The 21206-nt window shown below is 52.8% G+C and overlaps 1 protein-coding gene and 1 long non-coding RNA gene across 2 annotated transcripts; both read right to left on the reverse strand.

Annotated features, from left to right (window-relative positions):
• Nucleotides 1-5736: 5736 nt before the first annotated feature.
• On the reverse strand, nucleotides 5737-12954 carry NKX1-1 (NK1 homeobox 1; the record flags this gene model as incomplete). The annotated part of the gene is made up of 2 exons (XM_081862021.1): nucleotides 5737-7104; nucleotides 12450-12954. 2 exons carry the CDS (start codon nucleotides 12952-12954, stop codon nucleotides 6275-6277), a joined length of 1335 nt encoding a protein of 444 aa, XP_081718147.1. The 3' UTR covers nucleotides 5737-6274.
• Nucleotides 12955-19280: 6326 nt separating this feature from the next.
• LOC309342041 lies at nucleotides 19281-20911 on the reverse strand. The gene is made up of 3 exons (XR_014156684.1): nucleotides 20839-20911; nucleotides 20119-20239; nucleotides 19281-19417 (listed from the first exon to the last, which is right to left on the reverse strand). It is a non-coding gene; the product is annotated as an uncharacterized lncRNA (long non-coding RNA).
• Nucleotides 20912-21206: the final 295 nt, after the last annotated feature.

Genomic DNA, 21206 nt, shown 5'->3' on the forward strand with positions numbered 1-21206 from the left:
CTTAATAGTTCAGATTATAGGCTATGAATCAATAGCAGGGAGCACCAGGCTCTTGTCACTCAAACTATCCAATAGTGGACATCTTCATGGGAGGGGATTTGGCAGGAAGCAGAAGTCAATACTGAGCAAGCCAACAGAATTCTCCATAAACGGGATCAATTGACTATATATCTAAATCTAATATAGTATCCAGAAAGGGGGGGGGAGGCCTCATGTGGATAATGAAGGGGCTTCGGGCAAGTACCGTATTTTTTGCTCCATAAGACTCACTTTTTCCCTCCTAAAAAGTAAGGGGAAATGTGTGTGCGTCTTATGGAGAGAATACAGGCTGCACAGCTATCCCAGAAGCCAGAACAGCAAGAGGGATAGCTGCTTTCACTGCACAGCGATCCCTCTTGCCCTTCTGGCTTCTGCGATTCAGAATTTTTTTTTTCTTGTTTTCCTTCTCCAAAAACTAGGTGCGTCTTGTGGTCTGGTGCATCTTATAGAGCGAAAAATACGGTACATGTTTTCATGCTGGAGTAATAAAAGTTGTACCTGCTAAAATGCCCTCTTTGCACAACTAACAAAAAGATTGGCGTCTGTTGCCCTTTGGTTACCTGGAAATCAGGGGGGGGGGGAATCATGATTAGTAACTGCTTTTGCTAAATGTTGTTACTTACCCTTTTATCACTACTGCACATTTTCAAGGTCAGCTGACTAAAAGAACACCGTGGCTAGAACTTTAGGCACACTTATTCAAGAGCAAGTCCCCCTTGTTGGTGCAATGTGAGCAATGGGTTGAATTACACAGTGCTTGGTCTCGTGTCTGGAGTAGCACCTCCCCCAAGTCTGGATGTTCTGAGATAAGGGTACCAGGTCCACTGGGTTACTATAGCAACAGAGCAAGGCATGACTCGCCGAATCATTAACATCCCCATTGGTTCAGGAATGTAGAGACAGGTATAATAATCTTTTATTATGTCCTGTTGCATGTCTATGTCCTGATGCTGCACTGTTGGCTTGTCAGGGTCCGACTCTGAATCTGTGAGAGTCAGAGGACGAGGCTGTGGGTTTTACACAGCAGCATTAACTAGCAGAGTGACAGTGTTAGCAGATCTCTCTGTACATATGTATCTTTGCTTCAAAGTCCTGAGGAACTGTATATCATGTTTAGTTTTTGCCTTGTGTCTGGAGGCAATAAACACTTTGTTACTTCGTCACTTTGAACTGTGTGGGAGAGCAGTTTTCCCCTTAACTGGGGACTCTGGAAGAAGCTGTCTGCCGGGAGCAGGAAATCTCTGAAGTCTCTGCTGGGGCTCCGCATCCTTTGCTGACGCATCACACTGGTTGAGGTGTGGTGAAGTATCAGCTGATTCTCACAAGTCATCAACACCCTGAACACACTAAGATTACCAAGTTAAGATGTACAGCTGAAAGGGTGTGTTATGTGGGATGTGAAACACAGAGCAGTCAAATACAACATTCCTAGAGTGGACATACAGTAAAAGGGGGGGTCTGGACCAGCCAGTTGGAACTTCCTGTTTCCTCCTCTGCCCAGGTGGGCATGACCTCACCTACGCAGGTAACAAAAGAACACAGGGGATGCAGCCAACTCTCTCTCTGACTCCATTCCTCGAAGAAGCAACATCTTCTTAGTCTGAGAGGCTTCCAGCCAAGAGAGGAAAAAGGAACTATCTCCTTATGGGATAGATTCCAGGTGTATATATTTTGAACCCAAGTCTGCCTTCTGGGATCCATCTGTGAACAGAATGTGTGTGAGTAAACTCTTTTATACTTTTATACAAGGTGTCATGTCTAATCTTTTTAAGACGGAATAAAGGGGAATTACCAGGAAACTTATTTTAGAGGCTTAAACAAGCCTGGCAAGACGTTATCCACTGTACAAGTTTAAAAAGGGGAATGTTACTCTGCTAAATTGTAGAACTTGTTAACACAAGTTGGGAAGGATATAATTAAACAATATATTCTCTCTTGCCTCCCTGAACATTCCCACACTTTACAGTTGCACTTTGATGGGCACTCACCAGCTACATTTTCTGTGGCACTGGCAATGTTTTCTATTAGGGGTGTGTGGCTGCGGATAACTGTTGCACAGCATTGCAAAGGTCCATTGAGAAAACACACACACACACACACACACACACACACACTTCTGCAAAAGGTGCAGGGAAATGTAGGATAACCACAAACTTTTATCTCCCCTGCAGTGAAAAGTGAAGGTTTTGGGGAAAGTGTGTATTGAAAACAAGCATTAAAATAAATAATATAAAATAAATATGGTTCTGTCAGTTTTGGGGAGTAAAAAAGAAGGTAGCTCTTCCTTCCTAAGGATTCCATTCCACCTATCCGAGGTTGAAGGTTTAATACAGGTGAGAGGAAAGTGGCAAACCGGTTCTGCGGTGGAAAGGCACCAGCCCCAACAATAGTGAATAGTAGTTGGTTCACATGGAAATCTGTCGCAAGAGTAACCAAAAGAGTGCAGGGGAATAATAAAATGAGGAAATTCCTAAAATAAAATCCTAAAATAAAAGGGCAGAAGCAGGAGCAACCAATAAGTAGCATTACTGCAAAAAACAAACAACAACAACAACAAAACCCTCTAATCTTGATGAGATCTGAGCCTTAGTAGGAAAGGAGCCACTGCAGATCTAGGATTGGAGGTGGTAGCCTGGCAGGGATCCCCTCGGTGTTGCAGATCCTCTGGGGCTTGCACGTGTTGCAGGCGCTTGCCCACAGATAAGGTAACACCAGAAAGGAGGTTTAAATTCCCGGTAGAATCCTTTTCCCGGACCAAGCAGCAGATGGGGACACTGTGCAGCAAGTCAAATCATAAGAACCCAGCCCAAATCTATCCCTCTAAAGCTCTTTCTTCTATGGGACTTGGGATCCTCAGATAAAGGGTGGTATAGAAACATAATAAATAAAAACATTTGGGTGCTGGTATTATGAGCAGATGAAGAACATTTACCAGCCCCTCTTTTCTGCCTTGGCTCTCAGAGCTGCTACAGGGGAAAGTACTGGCTCTGCTGAAATGTGTTTTAGTGCTCATGGGTCGGGGGAGGGCGGAGAGAGGGGGGCAGTCAGTTTGGGCCTAGGAGTTGCTGAGGATACAAATACGCGTGCGCACACACTTGAACTCGGGGGGGGGGGCTTACTTCTGAGTAGCCACATAAAGGGTGGGATTCAGCTAAGGAGTCCTGTCAGCTGCTCAACGGGTCCTGCTGGGGCAGCAGCGCCCCCTCTCCTTTCCCAAGCCCCCCCCAAATTGTCTGCAGGGGGGTGGGAGAACCCCAGAACAGTGCAAGGGGGAGGGGTATTATTATTATTATTGCCTTGGGCAAGATAAAGCGGCTAAGAAATTTAATAAATAATAAAATTTCAAGGCATGCCCCCTTGGTTTCAATGCATTGATGCGTCCGTTTGTTTGTAGGTCGCTTTGGCTTGTTTGGGGCAATATAAACGCGGGTGGCGCCGTGGGTTAAACCACAGAGCCTAGGACTTGCCGATCAGAAGGTTGGCGGTTCGAATCCCCGCGAGGGGGTGAGCTCCCGTTGCTCGGTCCCTGCTCCTGCCAACCTAGCAGTTCGAAAGCACTTCAAAGTGCAAGTAGATAAATAGGTACCGCTCTGGTGGGAAGGTAAAGGACATTTCCGTGCTGCTCTGGTTCGCCAGAAGTGGCTTAGTCATGCTGGCCACGTGACCCAGAAGCTGTACGCCGGCTCCCTCGGCCAATAAAGCGAGATGAGCGCTGCAACCCCAGAGTCGGTCACGACTGGACTTGATGGTCAGGGGTCCCTTTACCTTTACCTTTAAAGTCACAAACAAACAGTTCGCACCCAGCGCTGACGACATAGCCCTTGGTGGAATTCCTCCTCCCATTATCCAGTCCTGTTGCCATCCTCCCTAACCAGTGGACACGCTGACCGGCCTGGGGCCGATGCAACTTCGTATATAGTTTTTTGTTCCCTAGCCAGCGGCGTCTGGATATGTCAGTAGCAGAATTCTGCGTTTTATTAGCGGAATACTTTGCCTTCCTTCTGCCTTAGCCCTCTTGGTCCCCTAGCCCCGTCACGCGCTCCTCCTGCTCCCTCTGGCGGCCGAGCGCGCCCAGCGCAGACCCAGCCCGCTGCGCGCCCCTCCTTCTTCTCCCTCTCGCTCCGTTTCCATTCCCAGCCGTCGAGGCCGTCTGCGCCAAGCTGTAATTTCTCTGTCAGAAATTATAACTTCCTCGCTCCTCAAGTGTCAGCAGTGGCAGCAAGAGGCTGTCAAAAATGCTCAGCGGAGGAAGCAAACGAGAGGAAGGGGCTAATGGGATTAGAAAGAAGTCGTTTAATTCTGTCACCGCGCGCCAAGGAAGGACCGTCCGTCTCCAAAGGAAGGCCCTGTCACCTGAACGCCAGGAGCCAGCGGGGACCCCTCGCCCGCCCCCTCCGGCCCCGGGGCCAGCAGGACTAACGCTGCCTAGCCGGCCCCCTGCAAAACGCGGCGGGGTTTTGCGCCTAGCCAGCCGGAATCTTGCGCGCCGTCGAAAACGCGCTGGCAGCTGGAGGGAGCAGGAATGCAGCCCGCGATAGAAGTTCCCCCCCACTGCAATCCAAAAACAACCGCACCTCGCAAGTCCAAAGGCTAACATTGCCAAACTGTGAGGATCGGGAAGGGAATGCGAAGTGCTCCCCTCCGCCTGGAGGCAAAACCTACTGACCTGGGTTGAACTCCGTCCTGCACGCCTCCCGACGCGCCACAGAGCTGCGGAAGATAAGCCAAACATTTCTGGCTTTTAATAAATAGCTTAAATGACAAATCATTATTATTGATAATATGCATCATCTCGTTTGACTTCTAAATTACACCGGCTACTGAGAGGGAAAGCGGAGTTTTTTTGTTTTTGTTTTTGGCGTGGTGGGGGTAGGAATGGGAAATGAAAAAGCTCCAGAAACGCAGCTTGTTTTAAGGAGGGGAAAAACCAAATATTGGCTAAGAAACTGATTACATATTTTATGTACACAAATAATGGCAGTATTGGTACATTTTAAAAAAACAGCCAAAATACAACCACGACCGGTTTATTACACTTATTTAATCCCAACACATTATATTCGCTGTCTTTGGAAACTACCAAGAGAAGAACCTTTACACGCACACACGAATTATTGGAGAGGGGCCAGGGAATAAACGATGGGAAATAACGTCCACACAGAAAAAAGTCTACATGCGGAATATGTTTTTCTCCAAATCAGAAACGCTGGAGGTGTTGGGGAAGACGCGGCAGCCTTCTCGGTGGCTTTGGGCTTATTTGAAAACTAGAAACATTAAAGGCAGCCGGATCCATGTACGGTCAAGTGGCCTGCACAGTTGCAATGGGAAAGCGGAGCGCGCGCCTTGAAATCTTCCGGCAATCACAAGGGGCGGGGGACTAAGAACTGCTTAACTTTGGCTGGATCGTGAGTGCCCTAGATTATTTGCTTCTTCTGTCAGCGCCAACTAACTCTGGCGATGACTGCAGTGTTTTTTCTCTTTTTCTTTCTTTTTTTTAAAAAAGGTTAAAAACAGTCGCTCAGGCAGAACAAAGTCGACTAAATCAATTCTTTATTGATTTAGATTTCCAGCAAAGTGCTTTCTATACCTTTTGGATCAATGTTTCCTGCGCACTTTATACACAAATTATAAAGTTAAAATTTGTATAACATCCAGAAATATACATAGTTGACTGATGTTACAAAAAAGCTTGTCTCTTTCTCCCTCGTTTTTTTTTTTTAAGCGCATTTCCGGTAAGACAGCCCCCCTTGGTTTTCAATTTTTAAACTCCCTCCTCCCAGTTCCTCGTCCTTTTTTAAAAACAGCGACGCTGAAGTGCGTAAAAGCGCGGCGTCCCGAGGGCGGAGAGCGCCTCATTTCTTCGACGGCGCCTGGAAGGGACGCCGCGCCCCGATTCACCCTGAGAGTCTGCGGGGCAGAGGCATCTCGGACAAGGGGCGGTGGAGGAGGAGAAAGGGGACCCGGGCAAAGACGGGGCAGCGAGCATTATTTACATGGAGAGACCGAGGCGGCCTCCTTGGGCCTCTGCTCAGTTTGTCCCGCAACTCAGAGCAACGCGACGGCTGTCCGCAGGCGAGAATCGTCCGTAGACCAGGCGCCAGGGCACCTATCCTTTTCGCTCCGTCGGGTGGACGCGGGGACCGTAGGCCGGGGAGCGAGGCTGCCTTGGCCCGGCCCCGCACAAGTCTCCTGCTCCGCAAGGGCTGGTGGCAGCGGCGGGGGCCCCGTCGGTCCCTCAGAGATGCGGCGTGTAGAAGGCGGGCGCGCCGTAGGTTTGCGAGCCCAGCACGAAGGGCGAGAGGACGGCGGGGCTGGGCAGGAAGGGCAGCTGGGCTGCGCACACCAGCCCGCCGGCCGGGTGGCTGCCGTAGGCGCCCGGCGGGCCGTGCATGGCCAGGCCGTGGCCCCCCATGGGGGGCGAATGGCTGAGCGGGCTGAGCGCTCCGGGCAGCCCCCCACCGCCGCCCCCCACGCCACCGCCGCCGCCCGTCGGGGCGCTGGTGTCTGCGCCGGGGTTCTGCTTCTTCCACTTGGTGCGCCGGTTCTGGAACCAGATCTTGACCTGCGTCTCGGTGAGGCTGAGGGACAGCGCCAAGTTGAGTCGCTCGCACACCGACAGGTACCGCGTAGCCTTGAACTTGTTCTCCAGAGCCACCAACTGCTCGTACGTGAACGCTGTCCGCGCCCTGCGGGGCTTTCCGGACTTGGAATCCGAGCCCGGGCGCTTGCGCTTGGCTTTGCCCGAAGGCGCGGACGCCGCCGCCGCTGCTTGCTGGCCCTGCGCCTGGGCCTGAGGCTGCGGCGGCTGCCCTCCGGAGGCGCCTCCGGGCTGTTGGGGCGGCGGGTGAGCCCCGAGGTCGTCCGCTGCGAGGCTGCCGCCGCCTCCCGCCTCGAGGGCGCCCCCCTCGCTGTGGCTGCTGCTCTCCTCGCTGCACAGCTCCTCTTCCTCCTCGTCCTCTTCCTCCTCGTCCTCCTCCTCGTCGGGGGCTTCGCTGCCCGCGCAGGGGCTCCTCCGCTTGCTCGGATCCAGCTCGGCCTCCTCGCTCCGGTACAGCTCGCCGGTCTCTGCACATACAAGCGAAAGAGAGTGAGCCGGGCGGGCTCCTGCGGCCGTCCTCGCCCCCACCCCTCCACGCGCAAAGCACACATACAGCCCGGCCGGGCCCGGGGTGGCCGGCGCAGAGCCCGGCCGGGTCCTCGCCCCCAGGACAACACGCCAGGCGCAGCCCGTCGAAAACGGGAAAGGAGGAGACATTCCTTTGCCAGCCATTCCGTCTTGGGCACATTTCGCCACCCGCACAACCGAAGTCTCTCGGCTCTAGTTTGCTCACCCTATGCCTCCCCCCATAAGTTCCTCAGACTACAGTTCTGCAAACATACGTGGATCTGCGGTTCTGCCCTATTAGGGGTCAGAAATGTGTTGTTCAAAAGCGAGGCGCGTCTACTTAGCCACTTTTCTATTATTCGTGATCCTGATGGTGGGCATTGGTGTCCGCACCGGGGAGGGGGCCGTCTCTCTTTCCCCCGCCTTAATACTCCAGATTCCCACTTTTCATTTAAAAGAGAAAGTTTCTAGTAGCCATTCTCATTTGTTTCGTGAGAAACTTGCCTCCCTGCCCGCTCTGCTCTCGGTGCTTTAAGAATTAAGTTGTATCAGGGACCGAGATTTAGAAAAGCAGAGCTAGCCAATGAAACAAACAGAAGGCGAGACTCTTGGTCTTTTATAAAACCTTTTCTGCTGATCTTCCCTGGTAGGGGGGAAAAATGATTGCTGCCCCACAGGAAAACAATTCGGGGGTCTGGAGTTTTGGTTTAGCTTTGACTGGGGTAGTATTGTTTACCGATAAATTTATTCATAATAAAAGCGTGTCAGCCAAGGTAACAGCCAAGACGGGAGCTTATAATGTTTCTAACTTGGGTCTTATTTCATACCAAAAAAATATGTGATTTTCTTCATTCTGTTAATACCAATGCGCATAAAATCCTCCATGTTTCTGCCATATTGCAGGGGACAGGAGGGTGCCTAAGAAATTGAGGGGTCTCGCCAGCGCTGCAAAGTAACCTCGTGTCGTTATACCCATTTTGCTGAAGTACTTTAGGACAGCCCTAAAGTATAGCTCAATGTTGTTAACCTGGTATTTGGGTCGTGTGCTTTTGTTGTGTTTTGTTTTAAAGATAAATGCAGTGGGCTGTGAAGTTGATTGTCAGAGCAATGCAATTAATAAAGGCTGGGATGAAGTCAATGGAGTCAGGGAAATAATTCAGGTGGTCAGTGGTGAAAACGGACAGAGAGTGGTCTGGACGCCATGTCCACCTGTAGGTGGGCAGCAGACCTGGAGAACCAGTTTCTCAGAGACCAGGTCTGTCCAGGCCTCACCGCTGAAGACCTGCTCTCTGATGCAAGTTAGCTTTGTCTATTTATTTTTAGTTTTTACTTCCTTCGCCCCCCCTCAGAAAAATCACTGTGAATGCCCCCTTTACGCAAAGCAAGGAATGGTCGGTTGGTTGGTTGTAAGTCACTTTGGGTTACCTTGGGCAAGATAAAACTACTTCAAAATTATTATTATTATTATTATTATTATTATTATTATTATTATTATTAGTCCCACCCTCCGCACGCCTTACTCCCACTCCTTGTCCTCAACTTGCGGCTTTGGAAGTTCGGGGAGTGGCAGATGAAGAAGAAGCAGAAGCGGGCCCGGGTGTGAGGTCAGCTCGTCCAAGCTATCGGAGGGGCAACCGGGGAGGCCCGCTGGCCGGAGTCTCTGTTTGGAAAGGCGAAACTTGAGCGCGGCAGAGGCCTTGGGACGCGGCCTGAAGGTGGGTGGCGTCGCCTTTGAGCCCCGGGACCTGTTTGTTGAATGCTCTGCCGCTGCAATTTAGGATAATGCTGGCGGGGAGAGAGAGGGGGCTGGCGGGGGGGGGGGCGACACCAGGAGTTTCCTCCTTCGCGGCAGGCCGCCAGGCGATGGTCGCCTCTGTTGTTTTGGGGGTCTCATCGTGCGCGTCCAGAGCCATCCAGGGGGTCCGGGAGCGGGGGCCTGCGAGTCGCGCTGGGAAGCGCCCAGAGGACCCCCAGAAGGGGAGCCCAGGCCCAGGGGGAGGTTTCACTCCCCTGCTTTGAACCGCCAGACCACAAAACTCCGGGTCCCCCTTAAGTACCCAAAGCGCGCGTTCCCTGGCATGGCTTGGAGATGGGACGCCTGGGGTGACTTCCTAGGCTGCTGGTACCCTGCACTATAGACTTCAGGTCCTGTTCCCCTCAGCCCAGAAGATTATCAGTCGACGGAAAGAAGACGTTGTTTTGGCTTCCTAAAAGTACTGTACTGCCAGGAACGCGCGGATTCAACTTGGGGGACAAAACTCCAACTAAATAATAATAATAATTATTTTTTTAAAAAAAGCTTAATGATGAAAAAAATAATAAGCACGATCTCATTGGTCAAAGGATCGGTGCCCTTCGCTTGCTGCCTTGCAGCCTGCGCAAATCGAAGCCGGAGAAGCCGGGAGCGGACCGCGGGGAAGCCCTGAGAAAGGCTTCTCTCCAGCCAACTGAGCTGGGCGAATGGCCGGCACTCGATCCCGCAACACCCAGATTTCGTGGAAATAATGGCCCCCTCATTCCCTACTGCAAAGGACTTGTTGAAGACAGGCAGAACACATGCAGTTTATGGCCTGATTTTTAAAAAGCTGGTTGTTGTTCTTTATTTTTTTAAAAAAAAGATCAGAAAGTGCCCTTGATCCGAATGGAGCCGGAGAAGCAAGCAGTACGTCGCTCACTTCCCATCAAAGCTTTGTCTGTCCGTTATTTGCTTATTCCTTTTTTTGTTTTTGTTTTTTTGGTTATCCCCTGGAAGAAGGATTTAATTGGACCAAATACTTGTATCGATTGCTAGAGCAGATCCAAACTTAATTAAACCAATTCTGTGTAATGTACAAAGCAGTTAGCGGTCACTTAATTTGTTTGGGGTTATATATTAATCGCCAATTAATGGGACTCGGGCGAGAGTCGGGCTCTTGCGGGTGCCCCCAGACCTCCCCAGTGTTTTGCTTTCGCCGACGAGGCAAATGAGCGAAGAAGAAAATCTCACTTTTCGAAAGCGAGCAGCTCCCGGGTGGTAAAACGTGGCCTGGGGATGGTTTGTTTGTTTGGTTTTAAAAGCCTTAAATCGCCAAGACCCCCCAAACTTCTCAGGGAAGTTCGCGCACTTAAATTATTGGAGGAAACATGAAATCCAGGATACAAGGCTTGGGCGTAAAATATACAGATTTCCCTCCTGTGCAATATCGACCTCCTTTAAACCAGAACTAATTGTACAGCGGATCTCAAATTTGGCTCGGTGTAAACGAATTTATAGAGAAATTGTTTTAACGCGGACTGTTGCTGGATCCTCGCCGGACAAAAGAAACCGCAACCTCATTTCTGAAGTGGGGAGCTGTCGGACAATCGAGCTCTCCAAAGCTTGGCTTGTCGCCTCCCCGGGGAAAGGTGCAGAAACTCCGGCGCGCGATCGGGAAATTTAAAGCTCAGTGAAAGTTTAGGCAAAATGGTTTGGTTTTGCAAAACCTCTGGATGAGCGCTGCATTTTTTGCGCGGGGGCTTTTCTTGCCACAAAACTGTATCCTTTCGGGGCGCTTCGGTAGGAGGCTTTCCGACTGCGCCCCAAAGTTTAGCCTAGAAGAAAAGTGCGAGCTCAGCAGTCTCGCCGATCGAGGTCCCCAAACTCCTCGAAGTCCCTCTCCTGCCCCACCACGCCCTTAGGAACTGGCTCCAGGAGTGGGGTCCAGGCGGGCCCTGGCACTGGGAGTAGGAGAGCTGGGCCTCCGCGCCTCCTGGCCAGGAGTGTTTGGGACACCCGCGGCCCCGATCAACCCGAGGACCCCTCTGGGCTCTCTGGCCAAGTGGCTGGAAGCCGGAGTGTCCCGGAGCGCGGGGCTCAAGAGTAGACTGGGGCCTTGGAGACTGGATGCGAACCGCGGGGCATGGAGTTGCGCGCCTGCTGACTTTGCGCAGGCCTCCGGCGGCTCGCGCTTCCCGGGGATGTGGCCGGCTCTGCTGGCGGCAGAGACCAGCCCGGCTTCGGAGCGGAGCTTCTTCCAGCACCCCGGGGCCCCCCGGTCCCACGCAGGGGTGTCCCAGCCAAGGAACCGGAGGGGAGCAAGGGCGAGGGAGGGGGCGTCGGGTGCCTAGGAGGGACCCGGGGAGGCAAAAGCAATCTGGCGCCCGGGTCGAACGCCCTTCCCGGTCGATAGGCAGCCCTAATAAGTGTAATAGGTTTTAATCGAGTAATTATCCGAATTTTGACCCTATAATTTAGATGTTAGGCGAGAGTTTGCAAGGTGCTTGAAAGAGATATGCACAATTCGATAATAGGATATCGACCCGCTCAGTCCTACGCGCCACTCTGGGGCGATTTCCCCCATTATGCAGCCTCTTTACGCTGCTAAGCACATTTTACTTTAAATGTAATCGAAGGAATTTAATTGTTTTTCCAGAGATAACCAGCATTTTGTCACAATTAGTCTGATTTGTCCTTAAAAAAAGCTAAAGAGGGTGGGAGAGAGAGAAAATTGAATCTGTCGCCGGGAGCAAAAAGCCAGGTCTGTGCTTGTGTGTGTGTGTGTGTGTATTTTTTTTAAAAAAAGAACATCCCTGGACCTTAAAGGCACATTTTACCCCGAAAAAGGTTAACCTGGGGGACCAGAACCCGCGCAGGAACCGCGGCGGTTGCGGTTCTGAAGCAATTGGGGGGCTCTGGCCGGCTTCCCGCTAACGCCAGCCGCTCTCCAATGGCCCAGGCGGTTGTCGCGGCTGCCTCCCCCTCAAAAGGGGACTTGGCTGCACGGTGCCATCTCTTGGGAACCTAGCCGGCCACCTGGAGTTGCAGGATGCCGCCTGGCTTGTCCGTTCCCTTCAGCCTGAGTCCAAGAAAGCAGCGCACAGAGTCTGCCCTGGCCTTAAAGCTGAGGAGCGCACAAAGCAGGCATCTTGCAGCGCTGGAGCGCCGGCCCGGGCCCCTTCCTCTCCGGCAAGAGAGATTCTCCAGGCCGAGAATCTTCTTCCTCCTTTCCCAGGCTCCCTCTCCCTCTGCCTAGCATGGGAACCTGGAGGGCGAGTTCCCCACTTGGTGGCATTGCCTGGCACAAAACTTTGGGCGCGACTGACCGGGAAGAGTTCCGCCAAGCCCTCCCTTCTCCTCTCTGCAGAGGGCCTCGGGGGCTTGCTCGCTCTCCTGAGTGCCTGCCTCTGCTCCCCTTGGCTGGCCCGCAACAACAGAGGAGACAGAAGTGGCGGACGAGCCGGCCAATGCAGGCGACTAGACGGGACCCACCGGGGTCCTCCCTGGCTGCTGCTGCTGCTGCGGGTGGGGGTTGCCAGGAAGGCGGCGAGGGCGGCCCGTGGTACTTACTGCGCAGGTCGGCCGCGGACTTTCTCCTGGCTGCCTGGAAGTCGTCAGCCAGAGCCTTGGCATCCGCGCCCGCCTCGTCCAGCTTCTCCTCGCTCACCAGCGTGTATTCTCCGCCGGCCGCGGCTTTGTAGAGCACGGCGCAGTGCCTGCGGCTCTTGCTGTTGAATTTGTTGGGGTCCAGGATGTCCAGCACCGAGAAGGAGGTGGTTCTGTGCACCACGGGCAAGGCGCCGCCCGCCCCTTCGGGCCCGGCCGTGTTGTTGGCGTTCTCGCTGCCCTGCCTGTCCCTGCTGACGGGGCACGAGTAGACCGGCGGCAGGTCGCTGCTGGGCGTCAGGCGCTGCTCCGCCGGCCCGTCCATGCTGTCCCCCCTCGGCCAGCTGCACGACCCGGGCTCCCCCAAGAGGCACTCCGGAGGGCTCGCTGCCGCCGCCGCCACCGCCGCCGCCGCTGCAGCCGGAATAGAGACGTCACCCACCTGAGCCTTGTCTCGCCTCACGTTCATGACTCCTCACAGAGCAGCCCTCCCCCCTCCACCGCCCTCCCCCTCCGGATGACTTCCTCCTGCAAACTTCGCCTGGAAACACCCCCTCCGGAGGAGGAGGAGGAGGAACTTGGCAGGGAAAGCGACGCGCGGAGAGTGTGTGCGCGCGTCTGTGCGCTCCGCTCCAAAAGGTCCCTGCGCTGCTGCGGCTTCTGACCCCCGCCCCTCCTCTCTGGGGGGCAGCCTAGACATTTATCCCACCCTCCTTTCCAGCAGGAGGGGGGCGGCTTCGTTATGCATTCATATTTAGCACCCGGTGGTAATTGGCTGCAAATTAATCCCTTGCCCAGAACGGCCAGCAACCTTCGTCCCAGAGGAGCGCGCAGGAGGGTGGAGAGGGGGCGGCCGGGAGGGTGAAGGATAGCGGGGCTGCCGGAGATATACTTCGCTGTCAGCTCGGTTTCAGCGCCCTCCACTCATCTGGAAAGCATCTAAATAGCCTTATTTGGCGAGGTGGGAGGAGAAAGAGGCGCTCGCTTTGAAATAATTGCGGGATCCACCGAAACGCCGCGCTTGGGCTCAGCGACCGGAGAGGCTGCTTTCCACCCCGAAGCGCAAATTGCGCGCAAAAGTCACTCGCCCCCAGTCTCACGGTGGGTCTTTACCATCGCCGCCCTCCAGATCCGCCCATAAGTAGCAGCACTTACTCACGAACAAGGACACACTGACGTTCAGAAGAACCACAGATACGTGGGAAGCTCGGGACCTTTTCACACGAGGGAGGAGGCCCTCTTAGCGCAAGGAAACCCCTCGAATTCCACATTCAGGTTCCCCTCCTGACCCTGTTCTGGAATTAGTGGGAGAGGAATTTGCCCAGGAGCAGAGAGCCGGAGCCAGATAGACCTGGGGATGCCAAGACCTCCTGCTGAGCAGTGTGGGGAGGGCGGCGGGATTAGAACTCCCCACCCAATAATTTGCACTTCATCTGGAACATACAATAAAAAGAACAGGACTTTTCAGCCCATGGGGGGGGGGGGTAGGGGAAAATGCAATTTCCTTTGCTATATGAAAATTTCTGCAATTTGCTTCTTTGAGGGCGTTAATTCTGTTCTTGTTTTGGATGTCTAGATCAGGGCGGCTTGAATTACCTGCCAAAAGAAAGGCCGGGACTAGAGACAGAATAAACGAAAAATTAGGGGGGTGGTTTCCCCCCCTTTTCTTTTTTTTTCTTTTTTGCCTTTGAGTCTAGTGACACATACAAGGGCAGGTCTTTTGCAATTACCGCGAGCAATGATCCTTTGGAAAGCAGAAATTAAAACTTGGAAGGAATAATGGGTAAAGCAATCAGCTGTAATTTTGGTCGGGCTCGGACATGATTAGCCCATCAGTGGGCCGGGCCCAGGGGAGTCCCTGCAGGCGGGAGAGCCAGCGCCGCGCGGCTCTTTCTGGACACCTTCCTCGCCGGGTATCCGAGGGAGGCCTTTCTTCTTTTTTACTTGGAGCCCCCACCCCGGCTCAGGAAGGGTCCTTTAGGACTTAGTAATATTTAGGACGCGTGGGGGAAACTCTTCCCGCATGATCTACGTCCACCCCGTCTTACACATCTTGGCCACTTTGGGCCAGCAATTAATTGCGCATTAATCCGACGCAAAGCCCCCCAGGGGAAGAACCAACGCCGGATTTCTGTCTTTGCTGACAGGCCCCAAAGGGACCTTCTCGAAGCGGGGAGCCGCCTCCCGGGCCTCCTGCCTCCACCTCCCCCCCCAGCCTGGCAGGAGGAAGGAGCCGGGCGCGCGCAAGGAAGGCCTTCCATTGCTCCTAATCACAATTGATTGTCAATTAGAGGCTCATTTGCGCAATCTCCATCCATCTGCCATCTCCGGTTATCTGTTCTCGGGAAAGTTGGCGCTGATTCTGGGGGCCTCGACGAGCTGTGGCAGGCAATAATATCTCCGTTCTCGCTCGGGCCGGGTCTCAGCCTCATCCCCGGCCACAGGCGGGGCAGGAGCCAGGCGGCCACAACCTCTTCCTTTCCGTTTCTCGGAGGCAGCCCGAAGCAGGGACAATACTCTCCTGCTCTCCTCCCGCTTGCCCGGTATGGGCGGTCGCAGGTGGGACCGGATCAGAGGGTCCCTGGCTTGGGGGCGCTCCTCTCGGACATCCCTTTCCCGCAGGCCCGTCTGGGCCCTGCTGGCCCCGGAAGGCAACCCCAACTGCCCCCCCCCCTCGGCCTCTTGGGCGAGGCAGCAGCATGTCTTGTCCCTGAGCTGCCTTATGAGCGATGACCTCGGGGGGCGCCGCGTTGGAAGGCAGGTGGACGGGCAGGAGACACCTCGGCACCTCCGGGGAAAAGAAACTGCGGCCAACCGAGGGGGCTCTTGGCCGAGCTCGTGGGACTCGCGGGTGCCCCGGGGCTTTTCAAGCGAGGCCCAGCCGTGCGTCCAGCCGGCCACCGGGCCCTCGACGCCCGCTTGGTTCTCTGCCCCGAGGGCTGCCCAAGCGACGGGAGACCGAAAGTCTTTCCATGCCCCTTCCGCCGACCCCCTCCCCCTCCCCGCTGCCGGTTCCGCGTCCCGCTCCGGAGTTTCAGCGCCAAACTTCCTTTTTAATTAGATCTTCCCAAGTCCAGTCAACAAATGAACCTTTTCTTTTCCTCCATTCATCATCGCCCTGTAGCGGCGCAGGCAGATCTCAGGGTAATTAAGGACATTTATCGTGGTGGTAAAACAGTTTAGCAGCCCTTGTTATATTGGGAAGGTCACTTTGATGGATTTACACTGGGTGGGGGGAAACTGGGCAGGAGGGGGGGTGCTCATCCCCCCTCCTCCGAGCCGCGAGCATTGATCAGAAACGTGTGCCGAGAGCACGGAAAGGTCATCGCGGGGGAAGGAGAAAGGCGCCCAGGCTCTGGGCTGGGGGTACCGAGAAGCCAGGCTCCGGCCGGGGGGGCGGGTCTGTCCTGCGCGCCCTGCACCCCAAGGTGCTCAGAGGATGGGAGACGCGGGCGAGGAGGGAAGGCGTCTCTTCCCAAACCGGGCAATTAATTAATGAATGAATTTAAACCCGTGCCTTCAACGCCTGTAACATTTCCGACGGGAAAAGACAAGAGCACCCGTCGCGCGTTGGCCCTTTGTCCTGTCTCGGCTGCACTTATTTGGAGCGCCGCGTAAAGAAACGATTCTCTTTCTTCCTCGAGGCCGCCATCATTTCCCGAGAGCGCAGCGACCGCCAATATGGTGAGGACTGTGTACTGCCAAGAGGAGCACAGCCAGGCAGGTCATTTTGCCCCAGAGGAACCACCAGACGCTTTCAGTTCTGCTTGAACCCCCCCCCCGCCCCCAACACACACTTTGCAAAAGGCAGAGACATTTCCACTGGTGAAAGCAGAAAGACAAGCAGCTTTTACACCAACAGCACGACGGCCAGGTTTTGCTTAAAGAGCATCGCTTGCACCCTATGGCACGCGGGGGCTGCCCCATTTTTATTCTCGCTACTCACTCGGGGTAGCTTCAACCGGAGGAGCGCCCGGTTGCAACGCGGAGCTGAGCTTGTCAGTTCTTTGGTACAACTCCCGTGCTGCAATTAAGTCTTAGACTCATAGAATTGGAGAGTTGGGTGGGACCCTGAGGGTCATCTAGCCCAACCCCCTTCAGCGCAGGAATCTCAGCTAAAGCACCCATGAGATATGGCCATCCAACCTGTGCGCAAAAACCTCCAAGGAAGCAGTGGCGTAGCGTGGGTTGTCAGCACCCGGGGCAAGGCAAGTAATTTGCACCCCCTAACCCGTGGATTTGCGCCCCCTAACCCTAACCCCCAGATGTTGCGCCCTGTGCGGCCGCCCCCCTGCACCCCCCACGCTACGCCACTGCAAGGAAGGAGAGTCCACAACCTTCGCTCCACTGTCGAACTGCTCGAAGTATCTGCAGCTGAGAGAAGGACACAGCCTTGCTTTCTTTATCCCTGACTTTCAGTCCCTTTCGGGCGTCATTGTGCTGAGTTATAATAGACTGGTAGCTCCTAGGGGGCAAGGACCATTTTTGGGGCACTTTGAAAATCTCCAGGCACAGTGACGTAACCATGATTGCTTGGGCCAGATCCAAGACTTACGGTTAAACAACGTTTCAATCCTGAGAGTCTTTCCTCGGGGAAAACGAATCTGGAACGAAGCGAATGAAAAAACAGCAGGCTAATCGCAAACCTGAATATTGTTCTTCCACTGGCTTTGCTGCTGATTCACTTCCCCCGAGGAAGGAATTTCGTGTTGGAAACGCGTCGGGAATTGGCAGCAAAAAATTTAGCTGCGTCCGTTTGGTTTCTGCTTGCCTCGTGGTTCTACACTCCCCCCCCCCTTTCCTAAATACGCAAGCTAGCCCGGCCCCTAGGCAGTCTCTAAATAGGCTGGGTTGGAAAGGACTTCTTGCTCTTGTCCGTTTGGGGAGGATCGAGTCCCTTTGAAAAGCAGCACCGTCCCGGGACACCACAGGCAAACCTCTGCGCGTGCAAGGAGTTAAACTTCTCGTGGGTACTTTTCCATTCTGGAGAGGGGAGGAGTCCCCACCTCGCTGAGTCCCAGACACTTTGTATCTGTGACCATATTAATAAATTCATTCATTTGTGGCTCAAGATAGAGAATGAGGTCTGGCTACTGGAGGTCTTTTTAATTGCTTGCAGGTTCTTATAAAACTCTCAGCAGTGGCAAAACGAGCTGATTCTCCTGGTCCCCACTTTTGCCCCCGCGCATTAGGGCACAGGCCTTCGCTCCGGACATAATATATATATTAACTTGGCACACAACGAGATGAGCTCCATGTTGTTTGGGTTTCTGCCACTTCCTGAAATGACGCGAGCAGAGATTGTTTTCACGATAAAGGTTAAAAATTATTTAAATTGCTAATCAAGCCCCAGTCAAAGAGACATTAATTCTCCCCAACAAATGGAATGGGGGGTAGGTGGGAGGGAAGGAGGCTACGGAGCTGATCTTGCCCTCTATCAATACATTGTCAGCTCTTCATCCTGGAAGATTTAAAAGCTCAGGGGATTTTCAGGTTAGGCTAGTAATGAGCTTAATTGAGGTTAATGCTTCCTGCACATCTCCTTGATTATTAAATTAATATTATCACACGCATGAATCATAATTAGAAGTTTAAATAATGCTCCGGGAAATCCTCCGAGGGCCTATTAAAACGGGGGTATCCCCCCCCCCCTTCTCGCTGGTTTCCCGGGGAAAGAGGCGCGCACTGGCAGCTGGGCTTGCAGGATCCAGGGGTGCTGCGCTCGGGGATGGGGGCCTGGGAACCTCGCGCGCGCGCAGAAGGATCTCTTCCCCGCCAGCCCACCCTCGCGGACCCTGCTAGTGCCTGCTTCTCCCATGACGTCTCGGCTCAGCTCCTCTTACGTGGTTGATCACCCCTGTACCAGAATCAACCAGAATCCTGCTTAACGTCACCCCTCCTCTGTTGATCGGACCTCACACCTGATCTCTCCAGTCCCCGGAGCTGAAACAGACTATTAATATAAATGTTGTTGCCATGCATTGATGCCGTCGGAATGATTTCGTCTCCTGCCCCCCTGACTTCTGTAGGGTCCCCTCCCCTCGTAACTCATCTCGACCCGGGTAGATCCATCAGAAAGGCCAGGCTGCCTCTCCAAAATCTGTCCCTGCTGGGGCGCAGCCTTCCCCCAAGGAGCAGCAGCTCGCCTCGGCCCGGTGGAGTCCTCGGGGGCTCAGCTCGGAGTCTGCTCTGACTCTGCATAACGACCCCCCCTCCCCGAATCTGAAGAAACCCAAAGCCCCCCAAGGGCCTCGGTAGCGGAACTGCGCGTTTTGCCTTTCCAAATGAAACGAAAACAGGAGTTGTGCAGTTAGAGGTGCGCCAGCCCCGCTTCGTTGCTGGAGTTTCTTCCTCTCCAAGGCCCAGATCCTAAACTCAAAGGGAGCCCGCGCAAACAGAAGCCCCCCAGCCCGCCGAAGTGACCGGCTGAGCCCGAGGGGAGGCGCCGCGCAGCCGGGAGCCCCGAGCGGACTCGCGTGCGCGCTTGCCCGGCAGCCGGCGGCCGCGCAGGGGACGGCGAGAGCCGCTGCCTGGCTGCCGCCTCCCTTCGGGGAGCGAGAGGGAGGTTCCCCCTCTTCTTGCTTTAAATAAAACCGGGCCGATCTCGAAATAAAACAAAAGAGGCCAAAATTAGCCGCCGGGACCATTCGTAACGCTCGCCTTTTGTCGGAGAGCGAGCGCGAGGGGAGAATCAGATGGCTCATCCCTGCCACAACTATCTCTTTTCTCCCCCTCTATTTATTTTCCTCTCGGTTGCTGCAACATATTGAAGGGGGAGAAAAAGGAAACATTAAGATCAACCGGGAGCTCTGCCGACGGTTTAACGATTTCAAATGAGCGTTGACTCGGGTGAAAATCTGACAATTACCCATCAGGATGGCAGATGATGGTTAAAATTACCAGGAATCAATATTCTCACCGGGTGTCCCAGCCTGATAAGAGAGACCAAGACAATGTTGACTATTAAAGTCGACAGCTTGAGATATTACACTATTAGTTATGCTATTTTTAATAATCTATAATATTTGGGCTATAATTAATTAATTATACGGGTCAGATAATATCTGGGGCTGGAATTAGGTCTGAAAGGTCTATTAAGGTTGGTAATGAGAAAGGAGAAATCTAATCTAAGGACGAGGAGCCGTGAAGGAACAAATAGACAACCGACTTCAGCTAGACAGAGCGGGAGAGATGGGATGGCGCAGACCCGGAGCGCGCGGCTGCTTGGACCAGAAGCGCCCTGCGCCCGCCGGGGACGCCGCAGCTCCGGCTGCTTTTGCCTAAAAAGTGCTCAGAGTCCTCCTGTGCAACGGGAGAACATTCTGCTTAAAGAGACATTAAAACATTAAAAAAAAAATGCAAAACAACCCCCGCCCCATCCCTTGGTAGGTGTCTCACTAAAACGAGGAGGGGCAGAGACCCGGGCAGAAGCAGCATTTTGGACGGTCAGGGCACCCCCCGGCTCCCCAAAAGCCTGCTGGGGGCCCTTTTCCTTTCTGAACATTAAAGATGTCTAGTATTCTTGCACTGCAAAGAAGATGGGCATTTCACAAGCCCATTAAAGAACAAACAGACTAGAAGGGCGCATTCCCACAGAGGTTCTTTTTTTGGACACGTGTCTGTGCGCGCTCACCCTGAAAGACACCGTCACGTGACAGCCTCTGAACGGGACCCGGCTGGCCGGATGTTTATCCACTCTTCACCAGATTCTAATAAATTTTCTATGTTCTTGTCTTGGATACCGCAGTTCCAGCCTTTGTACAGTGAATTTATTAAAATACATATTAATAAAGATTGGACTAAATACAGCTGGCTTGCTTCAAGGTTGTTAGGTGCGGGGTTTTAAAATCACCTCATAAATATGCCAGCCAAATTATTTGTGTTTTGCTTATACACCCATGACTTTTCTATAAATACAACCCCCCAAAATTATTTTATCTGCAGTTTTGGAAAATCTCACGTTAAACTGTATCAGTATAATTTAAGTCTTCTGCTTCCTGTGTATCTCTAGGTTTGCTAACCGTTGCTATTATTTTACATAGATTCTGAAAGCAGAGAGGACATTCCTATCCAAAAGGAGGTTACTTATCATATATATTCTGCCATTATGTACTCCATCACTTTGAAACAAGGCAATAAATATATCAAAATTTTCCATCAGGCGAACTAGAGTTTTGCTACTTTAAAAAAAAATCCATAGATAAATAGATATATATTTAGGAAACAGTCAAAATATATGCTGTCTAATACATTTGATTTATTTTTTCATAAGTTTTCATGGTTTTCTTACTTTGTTTTTTTTTTAATCTAAAGCCTGGATACACATTTTCTTAATTTCCATTGTTATACGTACCATGAATGGCTAGCAAAGGAGTTTGTGAAATCTTGGAAACCTTTGTCCTCACCAACATGAGAGCTTATGTTGTGTGAACCTGTCCTTTACTCTTTGTGACTTTATAATGGGTGGCCCTTTGGTACTCCTGTTGTTGCTGAACTACAACTCCCATCATCCTTTGCCATTGGCCACACTTGTTACAGCTGATCCAGTTTAGCAACCTCTGAAGGGCCAAAGGTCTTGTTTTGGAAGAACATTTGGGCAATTGGCAGAAGTTCATTTTTATTATGCACTGGACAACTTGAATTTTATACAAGCTGCTTCTTGTCCATAACCACCTATTCCCACCCAATACAAACCATCAAAACCTACTGTGTGTAAAGACT

This window comes from Podarcis erhardii, assembly GCF_964252035.2.
Source record: "Podarcis erhardii genome assembly, chromosome: 5".
In the NCBI taxonomy this organism is placed as follows: Eukaryota; Metazoa; Chordata; class Lepidosauria; order Squamata; family Lacertidae; genus Podarcis; species Podarcis erhardii.